Source organism: Salvelinus namaycush, chromosome 2 (genome assembly GCF_016432855.1).
Source record: "Salvelinus namaycush isolate Seneca chromosome 2, SaNama_1.0, whole genome shotgun sequence".
Classification (NCBI taxonomy): domain Eukaryota; kingdom Metazoa; phylum Chordata; class Actinopteri; order Salmoniformes; family Salmonidae; genus Salvelinus; species Salvelinus namaycush.
Genome location: NC_052308.1, coordinates 34651177 through 34663314, shown reverse-complemented (window position 1 = coordinate 34663314; position 12138 = coordinate 34651177). Strand labels below are relative to the sequence as shown.

The 12138-nt window shown below is 42.3% G+C and overlaps 1 protein-coding gene across 1 annotated transcript in view; it reads left to right on the top strand.

Annotated features, from left to right (window-relative positions):
• The first annotated feature begins 294 nt into the window (after positions 1-294).
• Positions 295-12138, top strand: part of LOC120021320 (arf-GAP with GTPase, ANK repeat and PH domain-containing protein 1-like) — a 61700-nt gene continuing 49856 nt past the window's right edge. The window contains exon 1 of the mRNA XM_038965031.1: positions 295-457. Within this exon, the coding sequence (XP_038820959.1) occupies positions 295-457 (163 nt within the window). The remainder of the gene's footprint in view (positions 458-12138) is intronic.

Below are 12138 nucleotides of genomic sequence, written 5' to 3'. Positions count from 1 at the left end.
GTCTCCATGAGGTGTCATATTTTTTCAGAAGACAAAACGAGTCCGACTCATCAGCATTCTTCTTGCAGCTCTTTAAAACAAGGAAGTAGACGTTGTAAGGCACAAACGGAACAAGAAATTTGCTCAAATTAATAAAGTATTTTTTGATTGATGATGTAGGCTACTTTGCAGATAGAAGCTCTTAAACTGAATACATAGGTTCGATTAGCTTTGGTATAACTGTTTGGAGAAGTGCGCGCAGATGGATAACGAATGTCAATCTCGCGCATGTAATCACCAGAGACAGGTGTCAATATGAACAGCAGCAACAAGTTAGCGCTTTCCAATGCAATTCGGACCGAGGTACGGCGCTATGAAATTGTAAAGAACAACTTTGCCAAACTTTTTAAGCAGTTGGAGAGGGTCGACGACCTACAACTTCGCTCTGGTTTAAACGTTCACCTTCACAGCATCCAAGGTAAGCAATTCAATAGGCCTAGCCCCATGGCCCGCCATTGGCTCCCAACCCAGTTTATCATGCAAGGAGTTGTCCTGACAACCTACAAATAGTGGGCGCATTTTCCTTTAGCCTAGTCCAAGGGTTCCCAAACTTTTTCACTCGGGTCCCCCTTCCAGCATTGGAGAACGTCCTGCGCCCCCAGCAAAACTAGAATAGTCCCACTAAGCAAAATTACTTGAAATGACTTCTAAAACATAACTTAAACGTCTGGAAAAGACAAGTTCAATTTAGGTTCTGAATGAAAGGTGAAAATCTATTTTCCGTATGTTTAAAATAATTATTTTTCAGGATGTTGAAAAGGCATATTTTCCGGACGTTGAAAGTACGTATTTTCCAGATGTTGAAATCGGGTTCATTTTCGGTTCTGAATAAAAGTTGAAAATAAGTCATTTGTAGATTCAGATTTGGTCCGGACCGGAACAAAAACCAATGTCTGTGGAAATCAAGGCCGGTACGGAACTGCAACAAAAAAAGACGTCCAAAAGGTGTAGGCACTGGTACATGCTTACTGAGGTGTAGCCTACAGTGTTGTCTGAAATTGAATTTTATGAATGCCATCAATGTTATGTTGTCTACCGTTTATAAAACACCAAGAAACGATATCCGGACGGGACCCAAAAAAAGACGTTGGCTCGGTCATACTTGGTTATAGCCACAATGGAATTTTATCAATGCTAATCCATGTTGTAGGCCCACCATTTGTAAAATAGCCCATTGCATTGGCTTTATTAGTCTTAATTCCTGTGACTAATCAATTTGGTTATTTAAGTTCTGAATATAATTTACCCAACTTTATCAGGAGTTATCATGAGCCTACTTGCAATGTGTTTCCACAGCGGGAAATGCAGAAGTATTTTCTTTTTCGCTATGATCAACTTTAAACAACTGATCATGACAATGGGGTGAAAATCCTAAATCCTACACAACAGTTGTGATTGTCCATTCCATATTGTCTATTTTACTTTGACCTGTACTGCTTTTAGGATATGGTGTTCTGTTAACATGACAGCATTTACATTTTTTTTTTTAATTTAGTGCCATTTAGGTTAGCTGTCTTACGTCAGTTAGGATCACCACTTTATTTTAAGAATGTGAAATGTTAGAATAATAGAGAGAATGATTTATTTCAGCATTAATTTCTTTCATCACATTCCCAGTCTGTCAGAAGTTTACATACACTCAATTAGTATTTGGTAGCATTGCCTTAAAATTGTTTAACTTGGGTCAAACATTTTGGGTAGCCTTCCACAAGCTTCCACAAGCTGCCCATTCCTGACAGAGCTGGTGTAACTGAATCAGGTTTGTAGACCTTGCTTGCACATGCTTTTTCAGGTCGGCCCACACATTTTCTGTAGGTTTGAGGTCAGGGCTTTGTGATGGCCACTCCAATACCTTGACTTTGTTGTCCTTAAGCCATTTTGCCACAAGTTTGGAAGTATGCTTGGGGTCATTGTCCATTTGGAAGAGCCATTTGCGACCAAGCTTTAACTTCCTGACTGATGTCTTGAGATGTTGCTTCAATATATCCACATAATTGGCCTCCCTCATGATGCCATCTATTTTGTGAAGTGCACCAGTCCCTCCTGCAGCAAATCACCCCCACAACATGATGCTGCCACCCCCGTGCTTCACAGTTGGGGTGGTGTTCTTCGGCTTGCAAGCCTCCCCCTTTTTCCTCCAAACATAATGATGGTCATTATGGCCAAACAGTTCTATTTTTGTTTCATCTTGACCAGAGGACATTTCTCCAAAAAAGTACAATCTTTGTCCCCATGTGCAGTTGTAAACCGTAGTCTGGATTTTTTATGACGGTTTTGGAGCAGTGGCTTCTTACTTGCTGAGCGGCCTTTCGGGTTATGTCGATATAGGACTCGTTTTACTGTGGATATAGATACTTTTGTACCTGTTTCCTCCAGCATCTTCACAAGGTCCTTTGCCGTTGTGCTGGGGTTGATTTGTACTTTTCGCACCAAAGTACGTTCATCTCTAGGAGACAGAACACGTCTCCTTCCTGAGCGGTATGACGGCTGCGTGGTCCCATGGTGTTTATACTTGCGTACTATTGTTTGTACAGATGAATGTGGTACCTTCAGGTATTTGGAAATTGCTCACAAGGATGAACCAGACTTGTGGAGGTCTACAAATTTTTTTCTGAGGTCTTGGCTGATTTCTTTTGATTTTCCCATGATGTCAAGCAAAGAGGCAGTGAGTTTGAAGGTAGGCCTTGAAATACATCCACAGGTACACCTCCAATTGACTCAAATAATGTCAATTAGCCTATCAGAAGCTTCTAAAGCCATGTCATAATTTTCTGGAATTTCCAAGCTGTTTAAAGGCACAGTCAACTTAGTGTATGTAAACTTCTGACCCACTGGAATTGTGATACAGTGAAATAATCTGTCTGTAAACAAATGTTGGAAAAATTATTTGTGTCATGCACAAAGTAGATGTCCTGACCGACTTGCCAAAACTATAGTTTGTTAACAAGAAATTTGTGGAGTGGTTGAAAAACGAGTTATAATGACTCCAACTTAAGTGTATGTAAACTTCCGACTTCAACTGTAGGTATTTCTCTTGTCCAGGTGGGATAGGGCAGTGTGTAGTGCGATGGCAATTGCATCGTCTGTGGATCTATTGAGGCGGTATGCAAATTGAAGTGGGTCATTGTTATAAGGTGGAGGTGATGTGATCCTTAACTAGCCTCTCAAAGCACTTCATGATGACAGAAGTGAGTGCTCCTGTGCGATAGTTATTTAGTTCAGTTACCTTTGCTTTATTGGGTACAGGAACAATGGTGGACATTTTAAAGAAAGTGGGGACATCTGACTGGGATCGGGAAAGATTGAATATGTCTGTAAATACTCCAGAGTGTTAACACGTTTAAGTGTATTACTCATGTTGGCCATGGAGAACGAGAGCCCACAGTCCTTGGGAGCGGGCTGCGTCGGTAGCACTGTGTTATCCTCAAAGCACGCAAAGAAGGTTTTTAGGTTTTCCGGGAGCAAGACCTTGGTGTCCGCGACGTGGCTGATTTTCACTTTGTAGTCTGTGATTGTCTGTAGACCCTGCCACATATGTCTCGTGTATGAGCCTTTGAATTGCGACTCCACTTTGTCTCTACTGACGTTTTGCCTGTTTGATTACCTTACGGAGGGAATAACTACACTTTATATTCAACCATATTCCCAGTAACCTTGCAGTGGTTAAATGCTGTGGTTTGCGCTTTCAGATTTGCTCGATTGCTGCCATCTGTCCACGGTTTTATGGTTTGGGTAGGTTTTCATAGTCACAGTGGGAGCAACATCCCCTAAACACTTCCGGATGAACTCAGTCACTGTGTCCGTGTATACGTCAATGTTATTTTTAGAGGCACCCCGGAGCATATCTCAGTCCGCGTGATCAAAACAATCTTGAAGCATGAATTCCGATTGGTCAGACCAGCTTTGAATAGACCTTACCACGGGTACTTCCTGTTTGAGTTTCTGCCTATAGGAAGGGAGGAGCAGAATGGAGTCGTGATCTGATTTTCCTAAGGGAGGGCGGTGGAAGGCCTTTGAGCCATCCCGGAAAGGGGAGTAACAATGGTAGAATTTTAGAGGCGTGAGTACTACAGGCAATGTATTGATAGAAATTCGATAGCGTTTTCCACAAATTTGCTTTAAATTCAAATCCCCAGTTACAATAAATGCGGTTTCCAGTTTGCACAAAGTCCAGTGTAGGTCCTTGAGAGCCGTAGTGGTATTGGCTTGAGGGGGAATATACACGGCTGTGACTATAACCGGAGAGAATTCTCTTGGGACGACCCCCACACCCCACCTGCCTACCCCTCACCCCACAGTTTAGGAACCACTGGCCTAACCGACTAAACTCAAATCCAAGGATAGCCCAACTGGACACTATTATTCATTTTATGTTGTTGGTCGTCTTACATCTGACTTTAAAGCTGCAATATGTAACTTTTTGGTCAATCAACAAAATTCACATAGAAATGTGAGTTATAGACAGTGCTTGACTTGGAGAGGAGCTCACCAAAGATGAGTACTGGGACCTCAAATTTTCTACTGCTAGAGCACCTGTTCCTCTTATAGAATATTATCTCAAAATTATTGTTGAGCTCCAGCACCTAAATATAAACAGTGCCGGCACCCAAATAATGAGTACCGGAACCAATTTTAGTCCAAGTCAAGCACTGGTTATAGATTTGTTATTCTCATTGAAGCAAGTCTAAGAAGCGGTATATCTGTTCTATTTGTGCTATTGCTATGCTTCCCGTTTTTAAGTTTTGTTTTTGCGTCTTTTACTTTCGGCTTTGTACACCAGCTTCAAACAGCTAAAAATACAATAATTTTGGTTATGGAAAAGGTATTTCACAGTGGTTTAGATGGTATAATGATTCTCTACACTAGCTTGTTTTGTCACAAACTGAAATAAGGCTAACTATGAAATGGCCGAGTGATTTCTGCATAGTGCATCTTTTAATGTCTGATGGTGCTTTTAAGACAACTGGGAACTCTGTAAAAAACCAAGGTCAAATCATGAGGTCAGTGATCTTCAGGTCAGAAAGTAGGCCCTCTAGAAAGATGCCTGAGTTTCCAATTTGGAATTCCGAGTTTGTTGAATGACTGTTCAAAACAATTTTTCCCACTCAAAGCAAAAACATGTCAGAGTTCCCAGTTGTGTTGAACGCGGCATGACTTCAATTTATTCAGCCCGGCAATATGACTGTGTTCCCCATGGACCGGCTCGTACATAAAATATCCTCCATTCAGACTGCAAAGGTGTCGTCGGTGGAAAAGAACACAGAAAATATGCGTACTGTCTTAATAAAACAACATTTTCCATCACCATTTTCTGACATCTTTCAGATGTTGCACATCGTGTGATGATGTTGTTTACCACGGCTGAACTCGCACTGCAACACCAGGAAGTAGCATTAGCCACCCTAGCATGGTGGGTGAAAAGGGTGTTTTTAGACATTTTCAAAAAAATAATTCACAGACAAGCCATTAAATCGACTTAAGGAAGAAACTGACCGAAAGGGAAGGAAGGAAGTATGGACTTATATGATACAGTCAAATGCATACGCAATATGCACGCCCAATATTCATACCCTCATATAGATGCTCATATATCATAAATATGAAGCATTGAGACGTGTAGTTGTTATGCTCTATCAATATCTGTTAGGAACTTGAAGCGCAGCTTCAAAGAATCAACTGATACGCTCTATTTATAGTTCATCCTTGAGGGATGCTATTTTGACTAAGAGAAATCGAAGGACCCAAGGCTCGTCTGAAAACTAATTCTCTCTTTATCTCATTGTCTCCTCACTTCTGCTGAAAACGTGTAATTCCTATATCCCAGCTCACTGCTTAGCTGACCTTCACCCTAAATGCTTGTGTAACTGCCTTCACTCCTGTGCACACCCAGTGGTCATAGAGCAATACATACTAGCCTTCCTTTTTTCAGACTAACTTGAGAGCAAACAGATTGAGAGAGAGATGTAACGCTATTTGCAGAGGTGTTGACAGACATTCATGTTCCTTCAAGTAATGCAGACAACACCTCATATCTAGCTTCATCTACAGTATGTCTTTGCAACTTTTATTGCTATCTTCTGTGTGCAGGGTTCTAAATGAACATGTTTCATTGGTAGCACTGGTGCTCCTTACTTAGAAAAGTTAGGAGCCCCACATAAAATGTAGGACCACAAGAAAAATACATGTTTTAATTGATTGAGATGTAGCCTACATTATGCCTCTATGAATTCAACTTACTTTTGAAACACATCTACTGAATAATATATACATTTTCCTTTCTTTCTGTGCCACCAAATGTTAGCATATAGTGGTAAAGTTACCAGGTTAGTAGGGCTGCACAATGTGGGCAAAAAAATGTTATTACGTTTTCAAACCAAATATTTCAATTTGACTTGCAATATAGATCAACACTTGGGTGAACTGTTGGAAGCATAGACATATAATGATTATTCTAATTCTATGGTATTGTTGTTTGGCATGACAGCAAATGAAAAAGCCAGGTCGGAGTTATGACAGGGTAGGAACCAAAGTGTTGGTCAGTGTTTCTCAGGGGACCCTAATTACATCTGAATATGTTGCATTCAGACAAAGATTTTAGAATAGGACTGCAACCAGGGGTTCCAGATGTGGATTCTCAATCCTCAAAATCCGTTGTGATTTCATTGCAATATTACTGTGCAACATAGACCGAGATTGCAAAACAATTCTATGTTGATGTAGTGCCCGGCGGTTATGAATGTTTCAACCTTTGTGTTGAGAAATCGAGCACCAAAACCAAAGCTAACCATGAGCCTCGCGGTCTGTATTGTCCAATCACAGAGCAGATACAAGTCACATGATCTGTTAGCAGACGGGGAATTTTTACTAGGATTAAATTTCAGGAATTGTGAAAAACTGAGTTTAAATGTATTTGGCTAAGGTGAATGCAAACTTTCGACTTCAACTGTACCAGTCCCGTGTTTACTTTAATTCTACTAACTGTAAAGCTGTAAATGTGGTAGAGGATGATGTTGGATTTACTATTCAAATATTGTATCTGAATTTAACGTCAAACAAACCTCCATGCCCTGAACTAACAATCGTGACAACATAATGAGCAATCAGGTTGATTGTGCATTTATGCACGTTGTGGTTACCGATAGCGTGCCCCTTGAGATGTTTTCATGGCAGCGAGACTCGTCATCGTTGGCCCTATTTCCTCTGTCTCTCTGCAAAGCCACTTCCTGCCTCAAGGAGACAGGCAGAGCATGTATTGGTACAGCCTCCTCCCTCCCCCGTAAATTCGCCTTATAAAATGTTTATTTTATCACACACTTTTACAGTGTCTCAAGTACACTCCCTGGACTTAACCTAAATCAAGCACCTCAAAAATGCTCTCCCGCCCCCGTCTTACGTCTATCCTATCTCATCTCTTCCTTCCCTCCACCTTGTGTTGTAATTTAGCCTTTCCTCACAGCAGGTATCACTCCTCATTAGGAAACACTATTCACCTTCAATACCATCTCTATGAGACACAGAGGAAGAGACCGAGACCACAACTCACTGCAACACACCACCTGGCTTCTCTCCACTGGTGTGGCAGTTAGATGATATCCTAATCTCCAGTCCTAATCATTCAGATGCAGACTTGTCAGTCTCATCTAGTTGCTTTCTTTGTGTTATTGCAGATCTCATATTTTGCAGTTACGAGGCAATTAGGACAATTTGAAACACCCAGGATCTTCTCTCAAGAGCTCTGATTCGATTTCTGAACCCACTCACCCTCTCTCTCTCTGTGTGTGTGTGAGTGTTTCATTCTGCAGTGTGTAAGGTGTGTATGCACATAATTTCTACACACTCATTTATGTGTTTTCCATTATTCCATTTGCATTGTGGACGAGTCAAGTGTCATTAGTTCTGTATGTGCATGTGCCCAATTTCTGATTGCCTGCGTAGGGGTCTCCTAAGTCCCACCCAACCCCCTGTCTACTTAACATTGCACACACACACACACACACACACACACACACACACACACACACACACACACACACACACACACACACACACCGCCCACACCCTTAATGGCAGGAGGATGTTAATCGTCATTACGATGTGGCTGAGGAGGCTAAATGTTGATTTAATTCCTCTGTGGAAGGATCACATAATGCCCTTGTCACACAGCCGGGCCTAGCCTCCCTTCCAGAACTGGAGAAATATAAATGTGTCCCTTTAAGAAAGAGGTCACACCTCAGGCCAAAATGAATGTACTCTGATGCCGGAGATTACACCAGAATGCAGAACATGTGTCAACTATCAGTTTAGCAAAAGGTGAATGGTGGTGTGGCTCTCCAGAGCAGCATTTTAGTTATGCAGAGTGTGTGTTGGAACGCACAGGGCCGTGGTCCCCAGTGGAAAGGGAATGCTGTCTTTCTTGGTGGTTGCCTTGATAAATGTCACAACAGCATAGAAGAAGAATGACAACAATGGCTTCGTCACCCCTCAGTGGAATGTTTGGATTGTTTGTCTCGTGAGTTCTTTGAACTTTGATGTGCAGTTTGCACTTGATTGTTGTGTTCAATGGATTTCTGATCTATTTTGTTAACAAATCGTTTTTTGCATGCTTTACCATTCAAGTACTGTACCTTACACTCAACAGAACCGTGTGTGTCAAATTTTACATTTTCAAATGCACAGTATACAGCAGGTATAAAATGTGCAGCGACATGATTATGTGCTAGCTCCCGCAACAATGCAGTACATCAGTCAATAATAACAATACAAATAATTACCTTTTTTAATTGGTAGCACTGGTGCTCCTAACTTCAAAAAGTAAGGATCACCAGACATTTGATTTATTTATTTTCTTTTTACTGCAAATTACTCTTTCTTAATTTTTGTCAGTTGTTACCTTGATGACGTAGAACACATCACTAGAGTGAGCAAGACATTAGAATAAAAATAACTGCAGTTGAACTTTTGAATAAAACTATTAAACATATTTACATAGGTAATTCATTTTGGACAAACAACATACTAAACAGAACATTGATTGTTTTCAAAAGTGTAACAGCAAACATACAGTACCAGTCAAAAGTTTGGACACACCTACCCATTCCAGGGTTTTTCTTTATTTGTACTATTTTCTACATTGTAGAATAGTAGTGAAGACATCAAAACTATGAAATAACACATGGAATCATGTAGTAACCAAAAAAGTGTTAAACAAATCAAAATATATTTGAGATTCTTCCAAGTAGCCACCCTTTGCCTTGATGACAGCTTTGCACACTCTTGGCATTCTCTCAACCAGCTTCATGAAGTAGTCACCTGGAATGCATTTCAATTAACATGAGTGCCTTGTTAAGCAATTTGTGGAATTTATTTTATTCCTAATGCGTTTGAGCCAATCAGTTGTCTTGTGACGTGTGTGTGTGTGATGGTATACAGAAGATAGCCCTATTTGGTAAAATACCAAGTCCATATTATGGCAAGAAAAGCTCAAATAAGCAAAGAGAAACGACAGTCCATCATTACTTCAAGACATGAAGCTCAGTCAATCCGTAAAATTTCAAGAACTTTGAAAGTTTCTTCAAGTGCAGTTGCAAAAACCATCAAGCGCTATGACGAAACTGGCTCTCATGAGGACCACCACAGGAAAGGAAGACCCAGAGTTACCTCTGCTGCAGAGGATAAGTTCATTAGAGTTACCAGCCTCAGAAATTGGAGACCAGATAAATGCTTCACAGATTTCAAGTAACAGACACATCTCAACATCAACTGTTCAGAGGAGACTGCGTGAATCAGGCCTTCATGGTCAAATTGCTGCAAAGAAACCACTACTAAAGGACACCAATAAGATGAGACCTGCTTGGGCCAAGAAACATGAGCAATGGACATTAGACTGGTGGAAATCTGTCCTTCTGGTCTGATGAGTCCAAATTTGAGATTTTTGGTTCTAACCGCCGTGTCTTTGTGAGACGCAAATTAGGTGAACGGATGATCTCTGCATGTGGTTCCCACTGTGAAGCATGGAGGAGGAGGTGCTTGCTAGTGACACTGTCTATGATTTATTTAGAATTCAAGGCACACAACCAGCATGGCTACCACAGCATTCTGCAGCGATATGCCATCACATCTGGTTTGGTCTTAGTGGCAGTATCATTTGTTTTTCAACAGGACAATGACCCAACACACCTCCAGGCTGTGTAAGGGCTATTTGACCAAGGAGAGTGATGGAGGGCTGCATCAGATGATCTGGCCTCCACAATCACCCGACCTCAACTCAATTGAGATGGTTTGGGATGAGTTGGACCGCTGAGTGAAGGAAAAGCAGCCAACAAGTGCTCAGCATATGTGGGAACTCCTTCAAGACTGTCGGAAAAGCATTCCAGGTAAATCTGGTTGAGAGAATGCCAAGAGTGCTAAGCTGTCATCAAGGCAAAGGGTGGCTACTTTGAAGAATCTAAAATATATTTTGATTTAACACTTTTTGGTTACTACATGATTCCATTTGTATTATTTCATAGTTTTTATTTCTTCACTATTATTCTACAATATAGTAAAATAAAGAAATACCCTTGAATGAATAGATGTGTCCAAACTTTTGACTGGTAACTGTATGTATATACAATTCCTTTGAAGTATTCACACTCCTTGACTTTTTCCACATTTTGTTGTGTTGCATCCTAAATTTGTGTCACTGCCCTATACCCAGTAATGTCAAAGTGGAATTATGTTTTTAGACATTTTTACAAATTATTTACAAATGAAAAGCTGAAATGTCTTGAGTCAATAAGTATTCAACCCCTTTGTTATGGCAAGTCTAAATACGTTCAGGAGTAAACATTTGCTTAACAAGTCACAAAATAGACTCCCTCTGTGTGCAATAATAGTGTTTAACATTATTTGTGCATGACTACCTCTGTACCCCAAACATACAATTATCTGTAAGGTCCCTCAGCCACAGGATGACGCCGGCCAGGAGGACGGCCCATGGAGCGGGCCAGTCCAGACGTCGAAAGTAGAAATCTCTGATTGCTATTGGGATCTAGAATGTCGTCCACCGAAACCCAACACCGCTCCTCTGGACCGTACCCTTCCCAGTCCACCAGGTACTGGATGGCATCAGCCAGGGGACCAGGAACCACTGGCCTGAGGAGAGACACGTGAAGAGGGGGAGATTACCTCATTGACCCTCTGGAGGACTTTGAATGGCCCCACGAACCAGGGCCTCAGGTGTAGCAGGTCAGGCAGAGCGGGAGGTTACAGGTGGAAAACCAGAAGCGATCACCAGGATGGAATATTGTTGCCTCACTGCGGTGGCGGTCCGCCTGCTCCTTCTGGTGGCAGATGGTGCATTGGAGCCTCACGTGGGTAGCGTCCAAAGCCACCTCTGCGCGCCGGAACCACTAGTCCACCGCAGTGGCTACGGTTTGGCTCGGGGGCCAGGGCCGGCTGGTACCCCAGGACGCCCAAGGATGGAACCAGGCCCACTCCCCCTACCGGTCCTGACAGTGACTCCTCAGGAATATCCCCAGCTTCTGGTTGGTCCTCTTCACCTGCCCGTCTCCATACCCGCGACGTGAATTTGGGACCACGGTCAGAGACGATGTCCTCCGGAAGGCCATAGTACCAGAAGACCTGCTGGAACAGTTCCTCAGCAACCTGGAGAGCAGTAGTGAGATCAGAGGGATAAAATGGCAGGATTTGGAGACTCTGTCCACAACAACCATAACAGTGGTGAAATCATAAGACGGGGGATTATAAGTAACAAAATCTATGGACAGATGGTACCAAGGCCGCTGAGGAGAGGGAAAGGAGTTTCCCTGCTGGAGTGTGCCGGGGAGATTTGGTTTGGGCACATATGGAGCAGGAGTTGACGTAGCGGGCGACGTCCTGCACCAAGGTGGGCCACCAATACTTAACGGAGATGGATTGAGTGGTGCTGGAGATCCCTTGCCGCTAGACACCCAGGTATACGTGCACCCAGGTCAATAGCCGATCCCTTACCTCCATGAGAACGTAGGTGCGCACCGGAGGACAGGTAGCAGGCACGGGTTCCCTCTCCAGAGCCTGGCGGATATCCACGTCTATGTCCCAAAGCACAGGGGCAGAGAT